This window comes from Xenopus laevis, chromosome 5L, assembly GCF_017654675.1.
Source record: "Xenopus laevis strain J_2021 chromosome 5L, Xenopus_laevis_v10.1, whole genome shotgun sequence".
In the NCBI taxonomy this organism is placed as follows: domain Eukaryota; kingdom Metazoa; phylum Chordata; class Amphibia; order Anura; family Pipidae; genus Xenopus; species Xenopus laevis.
This window is the reverse complement of record NC_054379.1, coordinates 30,609,175-30,635,315: the sequence shown is the minus strand read 5'-3', so window position 1 is coordinate 30,635,315 and position 26,141 is coordinate 30,609,175. Positions and strand designations below refer to the sequence as shown.

The following is a 26,141-nucleotide window of genomic DNA, read 5'->3' as shown; positions in this document are numbered from 1 at the left end:
TGTGAAGCTCCTTGCAAGAGTTGCTGCAGGGGCCAGAAACTAAGCCCAGCAGCTGCTGTCAGGCAATAGCACACTTGAGAAAGGGGATTTGCTGACCATCTGCCCAGCCTCATTAGCAGAACAGTAAAGTTTGTGTATATTTACCCCTACATAAGGCCTCAGGTGAGAGCAGAGCAATGGGGTCAGTTTCTGGTCCCAAGCACCTCTTATAAAGTAACCAATACATTTTGCTGTGATTGTTGGACCTCTTAAAGGGATATTTCCGACAGCTGAACGGACTAGATGTCAATTCTACTGCAACAGCGGGGCCCATAGGCATTGATTATGGTATTTACTAGCCAATAAGCATAACCGTGGGGAGTTATTTCTGCAATTCTATCAGACATTAATAAATAGAAGGGATGAGAGCTGTAAGTAAAGCTGTGTCTGTGTAGTATCCATCACTACAAATATATTGAAAATAATAATTATTATTATTATTAATAAAACATCTTACTTAAAATAGTTATATCACTTTACAATGAACAAAGAAATGTACATTTTTGTAACTACACCTAATTAACTATTAACCAGTACCGTCTATTTGCTTTCAGTGGTGGGTCGGTTACTAGTGAACAATTCTGTTTTACGGGACAATCTGCTATTCCTTTCGACTGTCGGGTTTACACAAACGCAGAGCTAGAAAAAGAGAACACTCTAAGGCAACTGCAGACTGCAATACAGTGAATTTTCTCTTGGGGGCGCCATATTTTTTCAGTCTTTAAGGCATCTCTTTATTAAAGGGCATTAAAGACTGCCAAGGGAAATATCACATCTCTGTATGGAATTTTTTAGGGGCATTTTAATCTGGGAGGCCCATTTATCAACGGTTGAATTTCTAATTTATGTTGTTTTTAACTCTAATAAATTCAATTATACTCAAAATTCAATTGGGAGGCTATTTAAGAAAAAACATAGAATATCTAAAACTCGAATGAATATTACCAGCATGAAAACTGGAATCGAATCAAATTCGACTAAACTTTAATTTGAGTTTTTTTTCTCCGAGAATGTCAGGGAGGCCAATATCTTCAAATTGATCACTGGACCTCTCCCATTGACTTATACATGAACGCGGCAGGTTTAAGGTGGCCAATATTCGAATTAGAATTATTCCCAGGGGATAGGTTGGATAAATCTCAAAATTAAAATTCGAATCGAGTTTGGATAATTCCCAATTCAAATGAGAGTTTTTACCAAAAAAAGAGTTTCTCTTTCTCTGGTGAACTCTATTTTCACTCTTTCCTTTTAGAATGCACCATGTTGGTCACTGGCAGATGAACAAGTGAAGAAAAGCTGCAGCTCCACCTGACCATGTGGAACAACAGAAATGTGTATGTATGACCCTTCCTTCGGTATCCTGCCAATGGCTCCTTAAGAATAACTCCATGTTTCGGATTTTTATGAGATACACAGGTCTTCCCAAAAAATGCTTGTTACTTGGGGTCGATAGTTGTTCACTACAGCTTATGACAAGATCAAGCACCCTGAAAGCATGGCAAGGAGTAATTGCTCACTCGACCCAACTCTCCGTTCTCAACTCTGTTCCAATTCGTCGGTTACCCACTTGTGACCACCACACAACACTTTTGCCTTCAGAAGAAGAAGAAATAGTTTTACGCAGTAAAACAATAAAACAAGTCAAAGACTATACTTTTGTACATATATAAAACCGAAATGACTTTTGATCCTCTCCCTTTTAGATACATTGCCACCAGCAGAAGACGTTGGACAATGCACCGCCCTGGAATTGCTTTACTCTTGCCCCAGATCCTCAAGACAATAGCACCATGTTAGACATGTGGAGGGCGAGGCTTCCCTTTAATCTAGTGTTTTTGACTAGTCTCCCATGTCACTCAACTACCTTTGCTTTCATTAATAGTCAACTCCCTCTTTAAAGTACATTGCATTTTTGAGATAACGACAAAGTGCAATAGAAAAAGTTTCAGACCACCCAACGCTCAGTTGGAAAAATAAGAGAAGAGAATATCAGCTTTAATCCCTTGTGTGAGAAAGTTGAATCACCCGTATGGTGAACAAACAATTAGGCCACCACCTGGGACGGATTGGGCTTCCAAAGAACTAAGGGTTCGCCCAATGGACCTCAACCAAGAACAGATTCCATCAGCCCATTCTTCTTTCCATTATAGGCCTGTATAGCCTCTCTTACATTTAAGCTCTGAGAGTGGGCTCTGAATCTCAAGTTCTCTGGTGGCTCCTAGGAGGCCCAGTCCGACCCCGGCCATCACATGGCTTTAGTCTTTTAATCTGTTTCTGCTTAGCATGACTCAAAGTGACCAAAAATGTAGTGTTTTGCTGGATAAAACAAGCCAGAAAAGAAAACGACAACATTCTACGTGAACGGTTAGGCTGAAAGAGGAATTTTCAACTTTAAGTGGTTACCTAAACTGTATCGAATTCCCTTTTTTTCTCAGTAAAAAAAATATTTGAAAATATCAATAAAAATAACATTACATGATGGACTCTAAGTGAGATTTAGTAACCAAAAACATAAAGGGTCATGTGATGATTTTCAGGAATCGATCATTCGAAATCATGTGCAAATTGTGCCACTCTGTGTAGCATCGAGGCAAACAGATCTTCTGAAATGAACGTGGCTCCAGCATAAATCAGGATTGTTACCCATGCGGAAAGCGCGCACACGCAACCCACATTCGGCGCACAAGATTTAAAGTAATACATAAAAGGAAAACAGAAGAAATGGTGCTGGACATCCAATACTATATACTCTCAAATAAATGCGGTTGCATAACAATGAAGGAGAACTACTGCATGATGGTACTCGTCTCACCCTATGTTACCGTAGGTAAGAACAGAATACCTGGATGCAGGTTAAAATACTTATAAGGGGGATTTATTTCCATCTATACCATATCTGAGCCCCCGTTAGCAGAAGTGTTGTTGACATACCACATTTCTGGAAGTGCCAAAGCTATTTACAGGTGATATACTTCAGGCAAGTTGAGGCTTGACAGATTTAGATTCTCTGCGTTCATTCTATACACCTGAATTCTCAATGGTGAGAACTAAAGCTGCTCAAATGCCTTCTCCTCCTTACCGGTTTAGCATTTCATTTTTCTGAGTTTGTTAGACACCTTAGCTAAACTCACTGTGGCTTCATAAAACTGCTTTTCAAGTTGGGGCAAGCTGCACCCAAAGGTTGGAACCGAGTGTTCCACGTCAAGGCGCTTCCCAATAGATCATGAAAGATGCATATGATTAAAAAGTCCTTGGGATTCCACGTGATCATCCAGCTGCTTTGTGTTTCCCTCCGCAGCAGCCGCACATGACACCACAGTTATAGCAAGCCCGCAGAGGGAGGTAACAGCACATGCCCGGTGCGATGATGGACAAGGGGATAAGGAGCATCCACCGAAGGCAAAATTTTTCATCGCTGGTGTCACAAGAACAAGCGTCTGTGTAATCCCCTTCTGAGTCAGACATGCAGTGATAGAGCACACAGTCTGCAAATCCCATGCAGCTAACGCGGCGGATGCAGTTGCGCACAGAATCTGGGGCGTCCTGGCACTGTCCCCGGCGGTTTTCGTCATGGTTAAACATGTCCCTGCAGTAGATACATCTGGACCTCTCTCCATCTTTCCTCCTGGACGAGCACCTCGAAGGCTGGGTATTTATAACAGAGGTCTTCAGGTCTTTGGATATGCCAAAGTTTGTGTGATCTACATACGGGTAGTTGTAATCATGTTTGGTAGATTCGCTTTTAGCAAACCGAACGTAAGAGTCAATGCTCTCGGCGTCTGGGTATTTGCGATGAATAGGTGCCTGGCGATAGTCTTCGTAGCCCGTGAGCCAGTTCCTTTCCCTTGGATTGATACGTACGATCTCATCGTCATCATCCGGGAAGCTGACGTGTCGATGAGGCCGAGGCAATGACTGAAATGCACAGATATACACAGTAATTAGATAAACAAAAGGTCCTGCTGTACAACCAATACACACGGCCTACTCTAGCAAGATATAAACTCTGACAGCGGGGTCCATGATTAAAGGGGTTGTTCACCTTTAAATTAACTGGTAGTATGATGTAGAGAGTGATATTCTGGTTTTCATTTCTTATTATTTGTGAGTGGAGACATTAAGCTTTTTATTCAGCAGCTCTCCAGTTTGCATATTCAGCCATCTGGTTGCTAGGGCCCAAATGACCCTATAAATCATGCATTGATTTGATTGAGAGACTGGAATAGAAAGATGAGTTATAAAAAGTAACAATAACAATACATTTGTAGCCTTAAGGTGGCCATAGACACACAGATCCGATCGTACGAATTGAGGATTCGTACGATTTTCGGATCGTGTGTGGCGTGTATATATATAGTTTTTGAATAATTTACCTTTTTCTTCAGACTCTTTCCTGCTTTCAAAACATCTAACCATCTAAACATTCGATGTTCTATACAGCTACAAATGTATTGTTATTGCTACGTTTTATTACTCATCTTTTTATTCAGGCCTCTCCCATTCATATTCCAGTCTCTTGTTTAAATCAATCCATAGTGGTTAGGGTAATTTGTAGGGATGCACCAAATCCACTATTTTGGATTTGGCCGAAAGATTCCGTTGAATACTGAACCAAATATTTTCATAATTTGCATATGAAAATTAGGGATGAGAAGGGTAAAAACGTTTTTTAATTCCTTGTTTTGTGACAAAAAAATCACGCGATTCCCCTCCCCACCCCTAAATGTAATTTTTCGGTTTGGCCAGGCAGAAGGATTCGGCCGAATCTGAATCCTATAAAGCTAAATAACTCAAAAACCACAAATAATAAAAAATGAAAACCAATTGCAGATTGACTCAGAATATCAGTATCTACTCCATACTAAAAGTTAATTTAAAGGTGAGTGAGAGAGTGGAAGAGAGTGGGAGAGAGTGAGAGAAAATGAGTCAGTGATTGAGTGAATCAGTAAATGAGTGAGTGAGAGAGAACAAATAAGTCAGTGATTGAGTGAATGAATCAGTAAATGAGTGAGTGAGAGAGTGGAAGAGAGTGAGAACAAATAAGTCAGCGATTGAGGGAATGAATCAGTAAATGAGTGAGTGAGAGAGAACAAATAAGTCAGTGATTGAGTGAATGAATCAGTAAATGAGTGAGTGAGAGTGGAAGAGAGTGAGAACAATGAGTCAGTGATTGAGTGAATGAATCAGTAAATGAGTGAGTGAGAGAGTGGAAGAGAGTGAGAGAGAGTGGGAGAGAGTGAGAACAAATAAGTCAGCGATTGAGTGAATGAATCAGTAAATGAGTGAGAGAGAGAGAGAGAGAGAGAGAGAGAGAGAGAGAGAACAAATAAGTCAGTGATTGAGTGAATGAATCAGTAAATGAGTGAGAGAGAGAGAGAGAGAGAGAGAGAGAGAGAGAGAGAGAGAGAGAACAAATAAGTCAGTGATTGAGTGAATGAATCAGTAAATGAGTGAGTGAGAAAAGTCTGCCAGTCAATGTTCAAACTGGGTGTGAAACTCCTATAAGCTCCTGATATAGGACATATGATTTTATTGTACTATAGTTAGTTGTTTCAAGGATCAATTAATGGATTCCAGTTGTTTTTCAAATGCTATTAAGTGAGAGTGTTTGGAAGAATGGGTATTGCTTGTTGTAGGACTAAGGTACAGGTACAGTTATTATAATACTAGCACTATAATATAGTAAGTGCTGGATCACAAAGGAGGATATGACCCCAAGGAAGTAATCATCATACTTGTTCTGTAGGATAATGTTCAAAACCAGGAAGATCGATGTTGCTCAGAGTGCTATATCGGCAATGAACGCCGGGCAAAGGAGACGCCATGGTCCTCACCGGTGGCTCTCGCTTCTGTGATGAGTTCGAAGAGCTGTCAGTGCTGGTCTGTAAGAAACAGAGAGTTTATATTAGAGATTATATTAGTAGTGCAACACTTTCCAAACAGCGCAACATGCACCATCAGCACTCTCTCAGGATTCTTTTGTGTTTTCCAGCAATAGAACATTGCAAAAAACAGATACAGAGATACACCCAACATTTTCAAACAACGTTATTCTTGGGGTTACAGATACATTTTAACAAGACTGACTAAGGAGGTGGAGTGATGTCATCATTTATAAACAGTGTTCAGTGATGTCATTTGTGTCGCATAATTTACTGAACTCGTATATATTATATAGAGGAGACTGCACACTGTATTGCAATTGCCTAAGTCCTGCCTCCCTTTGGGGCATCTGAAGCAGGGACTCCATAGGGAGCTGAAAGAAATATAAGAGTGCAGGGAAAGTATGAGCATGGAAGGAGGAAGATAGGCCTTTCCATTAACCTCAGCATCATTTTGTGTGTTCTAAGGGCTTATTCTTGTCTCCACAGGAGACTGTATGGAAAAAGAGAAAAGGGCTTTAGCAAATAACTTGATATAGAAATGGATGTATGCTATGTATGGACGAATTTCAACAAATGCTTTCCCCTTAGTCTTTCTATTCAGCCTGTGATGTAAACTGACTGCCTATGATGACTTCCAAACTGCTGCTTGGTTGCTAAGACTCGTAAGCCCTAGTAACCACATATTACATAAAGATCAAAATTCAACACATGCACACACAATGCAATGTGTCTATAGAACAGTAGATTTTGCATTCTGAAAAGCTACTAAACAAAAAAGTCACACAAGATTGTATAAATTGCAACTAAACACGGAGGTTTCCTGCTACAGCTGAAGCTCTAATGGCAACTCCTGCTTGCAACGTCTCAATGACATGGAATGTGTTTTAACAAGTAAACATGACTAAGCAAACTCATGGGGTGGCTTTACACGCAAAGGCATGAATGAAGGCACATTTTTCTGCTTTTCCAGGTTGCACTTTTCACGATTAACCTTTGAACTACGCACACAGTCATTGGCTAAAGGCTTTTTGCCAGCACTGGTAAAGTGCCGCCTGGGCCAAGGTCCTTACTAGGGATACACCGAATCCAGGATTCGGCCTTTTTCAGCAGGATTCGGCCGAATCCTTCCGCCAGGCCAAACCGAATCTGAACCCAAATTTGCATATGCAAATTAGGGGCGGGGAGGGAAATCACGTGACTTTTTGTCACAAAACAAGGAAGTAAAAATGATTTCCCCCTTCCCACCCCTAATTTGCATATGCAAATTAGGATTTGGTTCGGTATTCGGTCGAATCTTTCTAGTAGGATCCGGGGGTTCAGCCGAATCCAAAATAGTGTATTTGGTGCATCCCTAGTCCTTACCCTGCTTCATGACAAAAAGAGCACTGAAGATAATTGAATGGGCACTTTGCTAAGATTATAGTTTTATAAATAATCATGAAGCTTCTATCACAATGTGGGGCACAGGTTTCTCTGCTACATTCTACTCGTTGAGCAAGATCTGCTTTGGTAGAGAGGAGGTTAAATTAAAAGCCATATTCTTTCTTCTATTCTAGTACATAATTTATGGGAACATCTGAGGCGAAAGGCCACCAGCAAAGAAAAGGAAAACATCCTCATCTCCTTCAACCGCAAACGAAGCTGCGGCCATGGTAAACAAAGGGGGGATTAGCTAAATAAGTAAAACTGGGGTAGTATTTTTTACTGGAAGATGTCCGAGGTCACAATAGATGTCCGAGGTCACAATGTAATACAAATGACAGGGAAGAGCAAAGCAAGAAAAAAAAAATAGAATGAGCATTTATCCCTCCATGCCTGCGCTCAGCTGAAAAACCAACAACAAATTAAAAGTCCACCACGATGGTCAGACTTTTTTTTTTTTTTTTTTTACAGGAAGGTCTTATTATTATATGCAGCAGATTATACATCAGTCTCTGCCCAAGTGGAGCTCACAGTCTATGGTCCCTATCACATTCACACACAGTAGGCTGCCAGTCAACATGTCTATATGATTTTTGGAAGGAGGAAATCCATGCAGACACAAGGAGAACATACAGTATACACACACCTTGCAGATAATGTTTTAGCTGGAAAAGAACTCAGGACCCCAACACCTACCGAGAGTAAACACAAGGCTGAAGGGCTCAAGGAGAATTTGAATTTAAATGGACTTCTTGGTATCTGTAAAGATGAGCTCTGTTTAAACAATCTCTTTACTTCACCCATTTGTAGTGACTATTTCGGCTTTCATTTAAATGTTTAATTCAAATGACTAACATTTGGTGATACTTCTCTGTGGGCCCTTCAAGCTTGCACTTGCTCTATATTGCTGTAGGAGTTTGGGCAATTTGGGAATGAGGCTAGCTTAATAAGATGATCTGGTCATCTTGTAAGTGCTTTAGCTTAGAGATACAACCTGCCACCTCTTGACTCCTGCGGTCTCCTTTCCACAAAGATGGCAGGCTCATCCCCATCACCAGCTGTTCCTTTTCTGCTGTCTAACAGAGCTAGTCTCTCTACTGGCTTCTCCATGTTTTCATGGATCATTTTAAAATAGCACTACTGACCTACAAAGCCCACATCAATGTTATTTCTTAAAGAGCTCAGGAAGAATTTACTCTTACAATCCCCTTCCTGAAGTACAACTGATCTCTGTAAGTCTTTTTTTCCCATGTGTCTTTCCCACTTTTAAATTCCCCTCCAAAGATGAGCATCTTTACCCTCAACCTGCTTAGCTACATCAAGGGTAATCTTCCCTACTAAATTGCCCTTAAGTTGGACACATATTAATATGGGTCTAAACTCATCGGTGAATGACTGGATCTGTGGGCCACCTGAGAAATAAAATTATGAGCTGATTAGATCTTAGAATCAATTGTCTCATCGAGTTATTTAAAGTCCTTCACTTTATTCCACTAGAATTCCAATGCTTTTTGCATTTTTTTGTTTTACAGATTTTTACAGATGCCCTGTAGTCTAACATTTCATCAGGACCCCACCATCTCATACCATCAAAGATATGTCAAAATACTTACAGTACTATAATTCACCTTGCTGTAGAACCAAGAATATTGAGGAGCACACTGAAATATTTACCCCAAAACTGACCATAAAGGATTTCCAGACTGAGCCCTGCCCTCTAGAAATCACATCAGTCGGCTGTGAGTGCCTTAAAGCTGGCCATAGACGCAAAGATCCGATCGTACAAATTAAATTACGATCGGACTTTCCCATCGCCCAACCTGCCACTAACCATAAAGATCAAAGTCTTACCATTCAGAAGTAGTAAGAACAGATCAGCCGATGTTCTGCCCCTGACAGCAATTGTACGATAGTTATGTCCGACAAAAGCTAGTGACAGTCTCCCTCTGAAAATCGTACGTTCGGCAATACACTCAGAGATATTATCGGCAGGCGACAGAAATTTTGTAACCTGTCCGATCGACCAAACAACTGATCTCCGCCGGAGGAAAAATGTCGGGACTCTCCACACACGGTCCAAATATCGTACGAATCCTCGATTCTTACGATCGGATCTTTGCGTCTATGGCCAACTTAAGGCAGCCAACATTTTGGAAGCCTACACTGTAGATAAGTGTTTTTTGGATTTTTTGGGGTTCTAGATCCAGTGTAAGGCCCAACAGTTGGTCGTCGCCCCTTATAGTTCAGAAGAATTTTGCATTTATGACAAAACATTGCAGTTTCAGCCATTCAGGAACAGGTCACCCCAAAATCTTATGGAAAAATGGGCTTTGAGGAGTCAATAGGCATTTTCGCAGTTTCTCTTACCCTAAAAAGCCTTTGGGCTACTGGTTGGGTCCCTCTCAGGGTTGTTACACAACCATTGTTCTACATCTCATAAAGATGGCTTACTTTCTCTTCACTAGATAGGCTGCAGTTGTGAAGAACTTCTTGGCATATGAGCCCAACCAAATCTCTGGAAACGCAATAAATTAGGATGGGAAACATATTTATTATGCCACACAGCAAGCTTTCTATTGTATGTAACAGACTGCTTTGTTGTGGGTCTAACCAAACGGGAATATGGTATAAAGTGAACCTAAACCTACTTAAAGAAAACACTATCACAGTATAATCAGCACTGTACACACACACATCAGTAAACTGCTCTAATTTGTGTAGTGATCATTTCTCATGAATAATACGTCACCTTTGCCACCGACCTCCTGTTTGTCCCCATTCTGATTAAGCTACACAATTAAAATAATCACTGAGTTAGGCAACTTCCTCATCACAATGCGTGCCTCACGGCTATGCTACTTCTGACAATTATCGGACACAATCTTCTGTTTATTTATATTTGGACGGCGATGGTGACGATGATGATGATGCAGACTTACTGCCATTTAAAGTGATTCATCCTATGTTGGCTGCAAAGCCTGTTGTAACCTCTGAAAGCAGACATTTCCCACACTAGAAGCAGAGCTGGTATTTAGAAGTTGGCAAGGGTCAATTATAGACAGTTGACATCACCAGAACGTATTTTCCCTGGAAGCAGGCCTTACGAGACATCCCAACAGCTGATGCAACCAAAAGCCCTAAAATATAAGTGTGCTGTAACGTCAAGATCAGCAAAAAATATAAATTGTGTGTGAGGCGGTATATGAAAAAAATGTTGTGTTTACATAAAAAATTACTTTGGATAAGGCTCCTTGGTCAGAATTCCAATCAGAATTCCTTTCTCAACTAAATATAAAATATGTCAGTGTCATGTCAAACTGGGACGACAATGACTTTAAACTTTAAGGTGGCCATACACAGAGTCACCACCAAACAAACCCAATCTGGACACCCAGGTGTAGAGACCTGAAGCGGGTCAGGTACCCGCGCGTTACCCTCAAAAAAAGTGGGTAGCCTTGCGGGATGAGGGTAGGATTTTGGGTGCGGGTATAGATACGGGTCGCGTTGCGGGTCCCATTTATATTTCTTATCTTATGTTATATCATCTATATTTTACACCTTTTAAAAGTTTACAAAACTTTGTTTGCAGCAACAGCACTGTTTAACGGTGGTCGAGGTTTAGGGATCAAGTTGTGGATAAGGCAGTTGCCCGACGTCGGGTAGCGGATCCAAGTGGGTAAATATGCGAGTTGCAGTTCGGATCGCTGGTTTGGGATAGGTCCGAAAAATTGGTTCTGCCAATGTATGGGCTGTCTAAAAGACTTTGACAACAAAGTTGCCCCACGCCAACAGCTTGAGGTCTCATGTACATTAGTAATCAGAGTCAAGTGTTCCCAACTAATCAGGTCACACAGCATGCTGCAACTTCTTCCAATAGGTTGATTTGGTTCAGAATGCAGCAATCTAGTATGTGCAATGGTGGCCATACACTGGCCGATCCCATATGGTACGTTTGGCCCATGGGGGGGGGGTGGGGTGGAGAGGAATCATAAGTGTGAACATACGTGGTAAGGCCACCTTTCCAACAACAAAAAGTGACACGGCTCCCCTTGAATTCCTCATCTGCCAATGCAACAGCCATTGAACGGCCGGGCGCATCAACAAATGAATTGTTCAAGCCTGGCCAATCACTGAACATAGTCCATAGATATCTGTCAATTTGGAGAGAACACACTCACACTTAAAAATGTTTGCAAATATGGGTATTTATAAAGGCAAATACAGGTATAGGATCCGTTATCCAGAAAGCTCTGCATTACTGGAAGGCCGACTCCCACTGACTCCATTCTATCCACATTTTTACAATTTTTTCCTGTTTTTCTCTGTAATAATAAAAAAGTCGCTTGTACTTGATCCCAACGAAGATATAATTAATCCTTATTGGAAGCAAAACCAGCCTATTGGGTTTATTTAATGTTTACATGATTTTCTAGTAGACTTTAGATATGAAGATCCAAATTATGGAAAGATCCCTTATCCGGAAAACCCCAGGTCCCAAGCATTCTGGATAACAGGTCCCAATATGAAGATCCAAATTATGGAAAGATCCCTTATCCGGAAAACCCCAGGTCCCAAGCATTCTGGATAACAGGTCCCATACCTCTAGTTGAATATTACACAGAATGCAGAATTGCACAGACAACATTTTTGGCATGGATCTTGGTCCCTCTCTGGTTTCTGTGTACAATAAAAAGCAGTTCTAGTCCCAGCGCTAACAGGAAGGCGTCAATCAAGTAGTTGTCAGCGGGCCAGCGTAGCGGATTTCTCAATAACCGTAAGCACGCATTGCTTAGTGTCACCTTCAGCAGCACAAAGCCCTATCTCCCTCCCAGAGCCACTTTTTGCACTACGCCCCTCCGTGCATTTTTAGAAACAAAGAAAACTCAAATGTCAACAGCAGTAACGGAAATACAAGATATGTTGTTTCTCGTCGCTTCACAATGGGAAATGATGCCAAAACAAGTCAAGAGCGAGCTTAGATTACATTCACATGTGCTCTACCTTAGCCCGCCACTATTGTCTGGCTACCTGGCTGTTTCAAAAGGCAACTGTTCCATACTCCAGACATGTAAAGGCTTAGGCTTTCCGCTTACCTTACTATGGGTATGGGCAGCACTACACATAAAAATGGGAATCAGAAATTTTTTGATTACAATGACACATTGGGGGGAATTCACAAAAGTGTCGGGAACGAAAAAATGTCTTTAAAATGTCGTAGAAAGTGTCGTAGCAACAGCCGACAAATTCACAGAGCATTTCTCCGCCAGTTTTCCGACATGTACGACACTATTGAATTAGTGTCGTTAAAAGTGGGCGTGGTTTTTCGGCGCCACTTTTCCCGACATTTTTATGAATTACTCGTAAACTCATTTTTTTTACCGACAATTTTTCAGACACTTTAGGCTCTCCAAAATGAAAATGTCAGACAAATTGTCGTTTAAAAAGTCTTGGTAAATGTCGTTTGTACGATGAAAAGATATAAGACATTTTAGAAAATTGTCGGACTTACGAGACATTCAGAGATGGTAACATCTGCCTTTGTGAATTTGCCGTACGTACGACATTTTACAAATTTGTCGACCGCCACTTCTGGGTTACTTTTTTTACCGACACTTTTGTGAATTCCCCCCATTGAGTTTTGTATGTTCCAAACTAATTAAAGGGGTAGTTCACCTTCAAGGTAATTTTTTAGTTTGTTACAGAATGACCAATTCTAAGCAACTTTTCAGTTGTTTTTTTTTTCCTTTTTATAGTTTTTATTTGCCTTCTTCTGGTTCTTTCCAGAGTGGGAGTCACTGACCCAACTGAAAAAAAAATAACAAATGCTCTATAAGGCTACACGTTTATTGTTATTGCTACTTTTTATTACTTTTCTTTCTATTCAATCCATCTCCTACTCATATTCCAGTCTCTTATTCAAATCAATGCATGTCGCAACGATGCAAATTGTCTCAGAAATCATGCTCTACATCATACTGAAAGTTACTTTAAGGGCAGAGACACGTGGAGATTCAGGGATATTAGTCACCCGGCCTAATATTTGCCTCTTCTTTGGGCAACTAATCTCCCCGCCGCCTAGAATCAAGATCGCCGGCAGGATGGCACTCGGATCGCTTCGTTTTCGGAAGTCGCCCGAAGTTTCATTGTGATTCAACTTCGGAAAACTAATCACTCCGAGTGCCATCCCGCCGGTGATTTAGATTCTAGCCGGCTGGAAGGCAGTTGGGGGAGATTAGTCGCCCGAAGAAGAGTCGATTTGTCGATGGGCGACTTAATCTCACTGATTCTCCACGTGTGTCTCTGCCCTAAAGGTGAATAACCCCCTTTTAAGAATCTTATCTGCAGATAGCATGGCAAGCCATGTTTGACCCAGGCATCATATACTGTAAAATCCCAAGCCCAAAGCAAAGGCCATACAAACCTTGAACAAAAATAAAACTGTAACCTCGGATTTTGTGCAGCCCTATATTCAGGTTCCCAAAGTGATTGTCAACATCCTGAAAGCAGTTGTGGGCAATGCCAGACCTGCCAATTGAAAATCTGCTTCTCTCACTTGTTGAAAAGGGAATTGCAGGGGTGACAATATGTTAAAAGTCACCTATAAGGTGTTTTTACCTTGCCAGAGGTGTGGGCAAATAGAGCCCACATTCTGGTTGGGGGACACAATAATATTTTATTTAAAAAGAATTGCCCCCTGCCAGAAATAGGCTGCCGGCACTGGGAGGGAGCTTTATTGAAGAAAAAAAAATAAAAAAAGACTATTGTATCAAACTGGAATGCAAGCCACACCTCTGGCGGGGTAAAAAAAAAAAATAGGGGTGCTCCTCCTTGCATTATGACACAATAAACATGTAGGGGGTGACCACTTGCTTATACTAGCTCTGTTCTTTTTTCCCTCTTCCCAGTATATAAAGGAACCATGGAGACCCATCATAAACAGCATGGTGTCCCAATTTTGAGTCCTGACCCATAGGTTAAGAATTCCTGCATTAAAGCCAGAGCTGGATGCAGACATTATTAGTGGAGTTTTTTTTTTTTGAATTGGACATACATGAGGTTACAATCCCATGTCTTTAAAACAAAGACTACTTTATCTTTTATGTTAAAACAACAACAACATAACACAGCTGCCCGACCAGAACGTTAGTGCATGCCAAAAATGAATTAAAAATACATGATAAAGCTGTACAGAAGTGAAGGGTACGTCCAATAGGACTGTTTCATGTCCTCCTGAGCTAAAAGATGGGGCTTTACAAACACTTATTAGGGGTGAATGCTGAGAGCCTTTCCGTAATTCGCCTCTTCCTGCATAATGGGTTTCCTGATAACAGATGCCATACCTGTATAAGTTTACAAATAACCTAAATATCATTTATATCTAGTAATAGCTTTCCAATATGCATTTTTCTTTTATTAGGCAAAGTTTAATTGGTCTATGTGTTTCGACCCCCTTTAATAACATGCAGACTTGATAACAACGAATAACTAAAGTTGAATTTAGTGAAGGTTGGCAATTAGTAAGGCACCCTAAGTGTATTAAACCGTTAACGTTTTTCCCAGGGCATGTTCTCTTATTGACAAAAAAAATGACAGTTTGCAATTAATGTGAGGAAGAACTTTAAGTGGCAAAATGTACTATTTTGTTTGTAATTATGCTAATTTTTTCATTCTTCCCATTGATGTCAGAAGGGGGGGGCAACAAAGTACAGGTGCAGATCCACGGGAAAGTCAGTAGGCTATGGCGGCACAAAACAGGATGTTTTGGAAGAAGCAAAGTCAAACAAAAGCATTGCAATAACAAGGATTTGCTGTCCTTGGGGAGACGGAAAATGTTGAATGTATCTGAACAATAACTTCAGAAGAATGAGAATATTGCCGAGTCCAACATGAAATCATTCCAGCAGGAGGATCCGCTCAGCAGATATGAGGTTCTAGAAACAGAAATGCTATGCAGGCTTCTGCAATCCCGATAAAAACAACATGGAAGTATTATCCCAGACGCATTTCATACATTTCTATTTCAGCTGGCCTCAATAACCTTTGGGTTAACCTCATGCCCTAATTATGCACAGATTGGTTCGAGCCCCGTCTATTTATACACGGACACAAACCAACACATATATACTGTATGCCCATAAGTATTCTATCACTAGTTCGTAATGCCTAACTAGTGGTATTGGCCTAGTTACCCAGTGTCTAACATGGGTCTGCCTCTATTTTACCTTCTAGGGAATAACCTTTTCTAAATACTTGCTATAACTTAAGATGCAGGATTATTTCTATATGAAACCCCAACATAATGGTTCACAAAGCAAAAAAAGAAGGACTTTTCATAAAACCAACAAAAATTCTCGTCATGCACTTTTTTTTTTTTTTTTTGGAAGGGTGGAAATGATTTATCAACACTACATTACAAATGGCTACATTCTGTATTGTATTATGTATGGGCTGTAGTTTTCCTTGTAACAGAATTTGAGTCATTTTTGGTTGCCATCTGGAAACAGTATATATATATATATATATACACATTTTGAAGTTGTAGCATGTCCTCTCCCTGGGCAGGACAGTAAACATTAGCCTTCAATCACCAAAATCCATGCACAAATATATACAATTATATTTAAGCCATTACTTGGTTTCTTAGCATAGTGCGTTATTAAATGTCAACTTTCACCATCTTTGGGGGTCAAAAATAGGAGATGTAACATTAAAAAAAGAAAATGAAGGAACTACAGTGATTAAAGGGAATGACAACCCAAAATAAAAAAACTCAAATAATTTTTTGCCTAGTACAAGAAAAATAATTCCAAGCAACTTTGCAATAAGCACTCATAACAAATGTCATATGGGTTATTTGTATACGTATTGCTATTGAAAATTGTCTGTCCCTTTCTACTACGGATGCACCAAATCCACGATTCGGCCTTTTGATTCGGCCAAATCCTTCATCTTGCATATGCAAATTAGGGACGGGGAGGGAACTTGCATGACTTTTTATCACAACACATGGAAGTAAAAATGTTTTTCCCTTCCCATCGCATATGCAAATTATGATTCGGTTCCGTATTCGCCCGAATCTTTCGCAAAGGATTCAGGGGTTTGGCCGAATCCAAAAAATAGTGGATTCGGTGCATCCCTACTTTCTACTATGTTCCCTGATCGTCTGTTCTCAGACTTTTAAAACAATGTAAAGGTGGCCATAGATGTGAAGACTTTTAAAAGATTTTTTCGTTATTGAGAGATAATTTGACGGTGAGGATTTGTTGGATTGCACGAAAATTGGTCGAAGAATCTTAAAGGGGTGGGTCAACTTTAGGTTAACTTTTAGTATGTTAGAATGGCCCATTCTAAGCAACTTTTCAATTGGTCTTCACGGTTTATTTTTTTATAGTTTTTAAATTATTTGCCTTTTTCTTCGGACTCTTTCCAGCTTTTAAATTGGGGTTTATTCTTCTTTCTATTCAGGCCTCTCCTATTCATATTCCAGTCTCTTATTCAAATTAATGCATGGTTGCTAGGGTAATTTGGACCCTAACTGCCAGATGGCTGAAATTGCAAACTCCCTACATCATACTAAAAGTTCATTTAAAGGTAAGCAACCCCTTTAAAGTCGATGTCCACCTTAAGGGCTCTTACACACGGCCGGTTTTACCTGTGCTTCCCTGCATTCAGCCGCAGGGGACCGCAAGAGTAAACGCAGTCAATTATTGTGAAGGGGCTGTACTCAGACACACAGACGCAGGTGGGGCGCATCATGTTGCATTTCAGCTGCGTTCGGCACATTCATGCATCTGAGTACAGCCCCCTTCACAATAATTGACTGCGTCTACTCCTGCGCTCCCCTGCAGCTGAATGGAAGAAAGCGCAACGCAGGGAAGCACAGGTAAAACCGCCCGTGTGTAAGAGCCCTTAGACAAGCAGCCGATTAACAGACTTTAATGGGAACTTAGACTTTTGCGACATTGTTTAAAAATTAACAGGAGTTAAGTAAATGCTGCATTCAATAGCAAATGCGGTTACAAATAATTTTAAAAGCACTAAAAATTTTAATACATGTATATTGGAAAGTTAGGTTTTCTTTTATTAGGCAATTTTTTACTTTGGGATTGAAGTCATCATGTGAGGCCAAGGAGCAGCAATTTGTACAGGCAACGGGTCTGATGCTAGTATTTAAATGTAGCTCCCCCCCCCCCATACAGACTAACAGTCAAATAACCCTAATTAATGAATTAATGAAAAATACCCTAAATATATGCCATATGAATTTGTGTGGCTAGCAGAAATACAAAAAGACACACGTCCATCAAGTTCAACCTTTTAAGTCTATATAAAACCAGCCGAATCGCTAGTTGTGCAGGCTGAGCCAAAATCCCGTGGGTCTTGGGGTTCAGGCCAACAAACATATGTCCTTTGCAGGTTGCAGGCAGGTGAGGACCGAACTCTGTCCACGCCATCTTTATGATCCCACTTCTGCCTACGACAGTTATTTATCTACTCGCATCTGCTTTGCCCATTTCACTCTTTTTGGGATTGGTGGGTTAGGCTGGGTAAATAACTTTTTGTCAACCCACACATCACTAGTAACTAGTATAAGGCATCATCCACAAACTTGCTCACACCAGAGCTGGCTATAAGAAGTTTGATACAAGTATGCTGCTCAGACGATACCGACCAATATCTATGTAACACGGATATCAATCAGGCAGATTAGAACATTTGGCAAGTGCTGATGCCCTGGCTTCTCATTACATCTTCATCTGCCGACGCACTGGCCAATATGGTGCATACTGTTCCAATGATTCCAGATGTTGACCCAAATAAACAGAGTATCACAAAGGTCCAGCTCCTAATATGGAATCAGAGTGTTCTGCCCATGGGGTCGATTGTTTGGTGGATACCAAACTTATAAGACTAGACTGCTGATGGAAGGAACTAAGTGCAAGACAGATTATAATGAAGTGCTGCGGATAAAATAAAATGATTTTTTATCAAAATACTCAAAGGAAAACTTTACCTCCAAAATTAATATTTAAACAACAGATAGTTTACATCATATTAAGTGACATATTAAAGAATCTCACCAAACTGGTACAGGTATGGGATCAGTTATCTGGAAACCAGTTATCCGTAAAGTTCCGTATTACGGAAAGGCCGTCTCCCATAGACTCCATTATAATCAAATAATCCAAATTTTTAAAAATGATTTCCTTTTTCTCTGTAATAATAAAACAGTACATTGTACTTGATCCAAACTAAGATATAATTAATCTGTATTGGAAGCAAAACCAGCCTATTGGGTTTATTTAATGTTTAAATGATTTTCTAGTAGACTGAAGGTGTGAAGATCCAAATTACTGAAAGCCCCAGGACCCAAGCATTCTGGATAATAGGTCCCATACCTGAATATATATTTAAGTAAATATTGTCCTTTTAGGGCAGAGACACGTTCAGATTCGGGAAGATTTAGTTGCCCAGTGACTAATCGCCTCTTCTTTGGGCGCCTAATCAGCTGGCTAGAATGTAAATCACCGGCGGGATAGCACTCTGAGTCGCCCGAAGTTTCCTGGACTTCGGAAAACAACGCGTTCTGAGTGCTATCCCACTGGCGTTTTACATTCTAGCTGGCGGGAATGCCTGAAGAAGAGAAGATTTGTCGATGGGCGACTAATCTCCACGAATCTGAACGTGTGTCTCTGCCCTTACATCTCTTGCCTTGAACCACCATTCCGTGATGTCTGTGTGCTGCCTCAGAGATCACCTGACCAGAAATACTGCAAATTAAACTGAAACAGGAAGAAGTGTGGAAGCAAAAGACAGAACTCTGTCTTTTAATTGGCTCATGTGACCCAACATGTATGGTTTGTTTGTGTGCACCGTGATTCAAGCGATCCCAGAGGCCAGCCCTTGTTTTATAAAATGGCAGTTTTCTATTTATGATTACCCAATGGCACATACTACTAAAATAGTATATTATTATGAAAATGGTTTATTTACACGAAGCAGGGTTTTATGCAATATCTTTTTATAGAGACCTACATTATTCTGGGGGTGTAGTTTTCCTTTAATAAAATCCCAAGTATTTTTCGGGCAAAAAAAAAAACTTTTTAGACTTAGAGACTTCTCAGTGAGAAAACCCAAACCCTAGAGAACAGAGATAACAAGAGTCCTTTATACACCAAGCAACCAGGCTTAATGGCAAAATTGTATTTGATGACACTCTTTCCTGTTCCACAGCACTGTTGATACAGTATAATTTCCTGCAACTCCAGGAAATCCTTTTCTACAGAACACTGATGACCTTTCAGATCTGGAATGCAGTTTCACATGTACAAACGCCTTATGGGGACAGCCATGTCAATGCAAGCAGGTGTGCAACTTTTTAACCAGATTTCAGCCTAAATACATGTGTTAGGAGCATATTGAGCCTAAAGCAGAGGGGAGCTAATAAAGCAGCAGGTATTCAAAAGGAAAAATGAAAAATAGTAGAATTCAAATGAAAATGCGGTTTGTAACATGAAAAAATGCATGTGTTTTAGTTCAGGAACAAGAAAGGCGATGGGGTTAATAAAAACCCTCTGTCTTTTTTGCAGATCTATAATAAGCACAACTTGTTTTACTTTGTAAATTAGAGGTTTCTTTTGCCTAATGAAAAAAAATCTAAATGTAAGCAACAGTCTAATAAACATTCATCAGCGATGATCCAGTTATTTGTAAATGTAATTGCAATTGAAAGCAGTGTTTGTATCCGTTTCGGTTCTCTGGGAATGATAAAATAAGGTAACAGGGGTCACATCTCCTCCAGGTCTGTTGATCAGCTGGCTCACAACATGGTTTCAGGAGTCGGAACCATTGGTGCAGAAAATGTAAACAGCCAGACATGAATTGTTATTAATAACATTTACTCATAACTTAAACCCATTAACCATTTGTAAAGAATTCATATAGGAAAGCTGCTTACAATGAGATTTTCTTTCACTGTGCAAACAAAATATCAGTTTTTAGGCAATGGAACCCTTTAAATAGGGTTTAAAAGTAAAACTTGCCCCTTTTAGTTGCAGTTTCTGTTCAGGATCTGCAAACTGAAACAAGCGCATGTTGAGGCACAAACATGCGATTAGAATGCAATACCCTATGCCATTTGTTTTTACAGGGAAAATACTCATCTTATCTTCATCTAAGCAATTTTTTTAATGATATTATCCACACAAAAAATGTTTACAAACACCAGTCCAAACATTTAGCACCTGAAAGGAGAAGGAAAGCTACGGAGGCATTTTATTGTCAATAGATTACCTGCAATAGTTCTAGCTAGAATGCTATATTTATTCTGTAGAATGTTTTACCATACCTGAGTAAAAAGCTCTAGAAGCTCTTTAAAGGAGAAGGAAAGGCTAAAACTAAGTAAGCTTTATCAGAAAGGTCTATATAAATACACCAGTAAACCCTCAAAGTAATGAGGCTCTGAGTTCTCTGTCAAAAGAAACATAGCTTTTCTTTCCTTCTATTGTGTACACATGGGCTTCTGTATCAGACTTCCTGCCTTCAGCTTAAACCTCCAGGGCTTGGGCATGAGCATGCTCAGTTTGCTCCTCTCTCCCTCCCTTTCCCCCACCCTCCCTGCTGTAATTCGAGCCCAGAGCTATGAGCGAGCAGGGAGAGACTTAGGCAGGAAGTGATGTCACACCAAGCTAATATGGCAGCTGCTATCCTAAATAAACATAGAGTTTCTAGAGTTGTTTACTCAGGTATGGCAAAGCATTCTGCAGAATAAATATTGTGTTATAGCTTGCACTATTGTTGCTAATCTATTGGCAATAAACTGCTTCGGTAGCTTTCCTTCTTCTTTAAAGGACATGTCAACCGCAAAACATTTTTTGCCTAACAACAGAAAACACAATTATAAGCAACTTTCCAGTATGAATTTTTTTAAAAATGGTTAGTGCGTTAAAAGTTGTTTGTAAATGTAATTGCTAAAGAAAGCAGCATTTGCTTAACTCCTGGCTGTTTCTTTTTAAACACTGTCGCAAAATCCAGTCTTCTCCTGCAAGACAGGTCAGTTAATGAGTTGCCTTGTCTTACATTTGTAAGACACCAAGGCAGAGAATGAAAGGGACACACGCTGGTTTCAATAGCAATACATATAACCTAAAAACCATAGACAACATGTAATGAATTTATATTGCAAAGTTGCTTGTTTTATTTTATTAGGTTGACGTGTCCTTTAAGACCTGGCTGAAGAAATGCAGTTCACAAAGCCTGCGGTCTGGCCAGTCTTATTATCCCTTCTTGTCCCTGGCCCAGCGGTTTAGAAAGACAATAAATAATCATAACGTATAACTGCACAATTCTCTCCCCCCTTTTTTAAAAAAGTAAAAAATATCAGCCCCCCCCGTAAAACATTTTATATGATATGTGCAGTGAAAGTGTTACCAGTTGCCAAATGAGATTGACTGCACACATCAGGAGTTCATGACTTATGGTATGTAGCCTTAGAATGTGGCCAAACCGGGCAATATGGATTATTTTGTGAGAGGTGTGTATAAACTGCTCCATCAGTGCTCCTCCCCCCTCTGTGATTGGCCTCCATAAATCAAATGTGGCAGGTAGCCGGGAAGCGGCTGCTAATGATAGTCTTTCTCTGGAGTACAGGAAATCACCTTTTAACCCAGCCTGCTGTTGTTTGTCTTTTAGAACTGGGACAAAGGAACAGATGGGAATAGAATCCCTCCTGCTGAATGAATCTGCTCACTGAGAGCCAAGGGAACCTGAAAAGACCCTTTGACATACAACTCCAGGCAATCCTGTGCTAAGTGCCCCTCTCTATGCAGCATTCTCTCATTGGTCACTGAACACGGGCATGTTTAATAGCCTTTTGTTGATTACTAATAAAAGAAATGCATCATACAGGGAAAATAATCCAAAGCATGTCGCTCCTATCTTAAAACGGTTGCTTTTTTATGGAGTTCATAAACTCATTCTTCCCTGCCCCACAATCCCATTTTGTTAGTGCACGTAAAGCTTTGAAGTTGCCATCATCCCCAGCTGCTATATACAGGTATAGGATCTGTTATCCAGAAACCCGTTATCCAGAAGGCTCAGAATTACGGGAAGGCCATCTCCTATAGACTCCATTTTAATGAAATAATGCAATTATTTTTAAAATAATTTCCTGTTTCTCTGTATTAATAAAACAGTACCTTGTACTTAATCCCAACTAAAATACAATTAATCCTTATTGGTGACAAAACAATATTGGGTTTAATTACGGATTAAAGTATTGTTTAGTAGACTTAAAGGAAAACTATACCCCATAAAACAATGTAGGTCTCTATAAAAAGACATTGTATAAAACAGCTCATGTGTAAAACCCTGCTTCATGTAAATAAACCATTTTCATAATAATATACTTTTCTAGTAGTATGTGCCATTCGGTAATCATTAATAGAAAATTGCCATTTGAAAAAATAAGGACCGCCCCCCTGGGATCGTACTATTCCAACATACCAACAACATACCAACAAACCATACTTGTTAAGTCACATGAGCCAATTAACAGACAGAGTTCTGTCTTTTGCTTCCACACTTCTTCCTGTTACAGTTAGAATTGTAGTATTTCTGGTCAGGTGATCTCTGAGGCAGCACACAGACATCACGGAAGGGGGGGTTCAAGGCAAGAGATGTAAAAGGGCAATATTTACTTAAATATATATTCCAGTTTGGTGAGATTCTTTAATATGCCACTTAATAGTATGTAAACTATCTGTTGCTTAAGTGTTCATTTTGGGGGTATCACGTAACTAAAAAAACCTCTACCCTTCTACCCTACCTAGTCCCCCCTCCCTCCCCAGCCTAGCTGCCCCCTAACTTTTTACTTATCCCTCGGTGCAGATTCAGGGATCGCAGCTCACCGCAGCCATATTCCAGGTCTTCGGAAAGCTGTGGTGAACTGCAATCCCTGAATCTGCACAAAAAGTTAGGGTCATTTAGGCTGGGTGGGAGAAGGGAGGAGGTCTACGTAGGGTGGGTAGGGAGGTAGGTTTTTTTTTAGTTACGTGTTGAATTCTCCTTTAAGCTGGCCATAGATGCAAAGATACCATTGTAAGATATGTTTCATATGATTTTCCAACCGTGTGTGTAGTGTCCCGACATTTTTCATACTAAGGCAATCGGTCATTCTGTCAGGTTAATAGATTTATATTGGCTAACTATAAGTTCTCTGCATGTATTGCCTATCTGATGATATCACTTTTATTTGTCCGACATACCTTTCGTACGATTGTGGTCTTCCAGAGAATCGTATGATTTGTTCTCTTTACTACTTTATTTTAATCTGAATAGTTAGTTGCAGGTCGGAAGATTGGCACGGACGATCGTACGTTTGCCATAGGCTATAATCTGAATGACTATGGCCAGCTTTTAAGGTATGGAGACCCAGGTCATTCTGAACATTCTGGATATCAAGTCCCATACCATCTTCAGAGAAAACCATCAACAGAGAAAAATTCCATGTGACTCATAAAGGGGAGTGTTTTGGTCACCAAGGGAACTGTATCTTTAAAAAAAAAAAAAATTCATGGTATGGTACTTACAGCAAACACGTCATCATCCCCAAGCTCTGCCTCATTATGGATTGTGGAAGAAGAAGTAGTAGATCCTTTAAAAAGAAGAGAAGCAACTAATTAATGCACATTATTTACCCAAACATTTTTAAAATCAAGAAAAGTAAAAATAAGTAACAAATCAGCAGAACACTGGTGACTTTAAAAGGTTTACTACGTTAATCCAAAAGTTTTCTGTTTCATGTTGATCTCCATCAGTCCCTATGTTAAATGGTTTAGATGAGTGATCCCCAACCAGTGGCTCACAAGCAACATGTTGCTCCTCAACCCCTTGGATGTTGCTGCCAGTGGCCTCAAAGCAGGTGCTTACTTCTGAATTCTGGACTTGGGGCAAGTTTTTGTTGCATAAAAACCTGGTTTTATGGCCAAACAGAGCCTCCTGTAGGCTGCCAATCCACAAAAGGTTACCGATCTCAACTATTATTTTGCACCCCCAATAACTTTTTCATGCTCGTGTTGCTCCTCAAATCTTTTACATTTGAATGTGGTTCACGGGTAAAACATGTTGGGGACCCCTGTTCTACATAAATAAAGTAAATACACTTGACAGTACCAATAAATACAGACAAATCTACCATTAGTCCTTTGCTTCAGGTGGTTGTCTATAAACAATAGTAATCTCATCTGAAGTTTCCCAGTATATCAAGAATAACCTTGAACATGTTGTGGAGCAGTTAAACTTGCATCTGGAGAAGAATTCATATATATACGGTGATAAGTGTACCCAAATTTACATTTAAATAGTACACAATGCACTAGTTGGGGCAGTACAGTCTTTACAGGAAGAGATGACTCCAATCCACCTTTTGTTGGGACTCCTCTTAGACTAGGGCATTAAATTGGCTAATTGCAAAGAGCTGAGCCAAGCCAAGCTGACTCATTGTGGGAAAGAGAGGAGGCTACTGCCCATGATAGGGCTGAAATCAGCCAGCAGATTTTGGCTACCTGATTGTGGTGCTAGCCTTATGCAGGAGCTGCCATACAGGAAGCTTTTTGATTATGAATTCTGTTGTGTAACTAGAATTACCCCCTACTGTTCTAGAACCTAGCCGCAACAATGCCCTTTTAATTTCAGAGAAAATCCAATCTCACTCATGTTTATAATGTTGATGATGTTCACTACTACTGTATGGTTCCCAATGGCCCCATTATGCCACGGCCAGGCCCCAAATACACCAAATTTAACCAAAATACCATTCAATATTATACTGGGTCCTAAAGCTCTGTTGGTAGTACAGGTATGGGACCTGTTATCTAGAATGTTCGGGACCTGGGGTTTTCCAGATAATGTATCATTCCATAATTTGGATCTTCATATCTTAAGTCTACTAGAAAATCATATTAACATTAAATAAACGCAATAGGCTGGTTTTGCTTCCAAGAAGGATTAATTATATCTTAGTTTGGATCAAGTACAATGTACTGTTTTATTATTACAGAGAAAAAGGAAATTATTTTAAAAAAATCTTGATTATTTGGATAAAATGGAGTCTATGGGAGACGGCCTTTATGTCATTTGGAGCTTTCTGGATAACGGGTTTCCGGATAATAGATACAATACATGTAATCATTTCCAGATTTTTTTCCCGTTAATAAAAAGGAAAGTTAGACGAATAATGCATTAACGTTTTGCCCATTTCCTTCCAATTCTTGCCTTATACAGTCTCTTAGTTATGCCAAGGGAGAACAAGACTTGGAGGCCAAGCTCTGACTGCGAGCAGAGAACTGTTGAAGATATACAACTTCCAGGGCACGACAACCCTCGCAGTGAGTGCCAAGGATCCAAGCTTCTGTCTCGGAGCTGCTTAGAAACAGGAAATATAGCCACTGGGTCATTTGGGGACTTTTACTGATGCTGTCTGGGTGGCACCACAGTGCTAAAAGCACTAATCCTCTGCTCTGTCACTCTATTAAGAGAGCACTGCCTGAAGATGGAAGTCTCAGCTTAAAAATGTGATGCCAATACTTCACTGAACCAAAACCTGTTATTAATGCTGCCCTTTATTATGCTAGGTGCTGCTTTATTAAACCTGTGAATTCTTGAAATGTGGGAAGAAATAAACCTGCTGCAATCATACTACAACATCACAAGGAAAAAGAATACATTTAAAGGGGTTGTTCCTCTTTAAGTTAACTTTTAGTATGATGTAGTGAGTGATAGTCTGAGACAATCTGC

The 26,141-nt window shown here is 40.0% G+C and overlaps 1 protein-coding gene across 3 annotated transcripts in view; it reads right to left on the bottom strand.

Annotated features, from left to right (window-relative positions):
* Nucleotides 1–485: 485 nt before the first annotated feature.
* Nucleotides 486–26,141, bottom strand: part of spred2.L (sprouty related, EVH1 domain containing 2 L homeolog) — a 76,363-nt gene continuing 50,707 nt past the window's right edge. For all 3 annotated transcript variants that reach the window (XM_018262817.2, XM_041562638.1, XM_041562637.1), the window contains exons 4-6: nucleotides 23,936–24,000; nucleotides 5,775–5,921; nucleotides 486–3,954 (exon numbers count right to left, since the gene is read on the bottom strand). In XM_018262817.2, coding sequence (XP_018118306.1) covers nucleotides 3,307–3,954; nucleotides 5,775–5,921; nucleotides 23,936–24,000 — 860 coding nt within the window. In that variant the 3' untranslated portion in view covers nucleotides 486–3,306. The remainder of the gene's footprint in view (nucleotides 3,955–5,774; nucleotides 5,922–23,935; nucleotides 24,001–26,141) is intronic.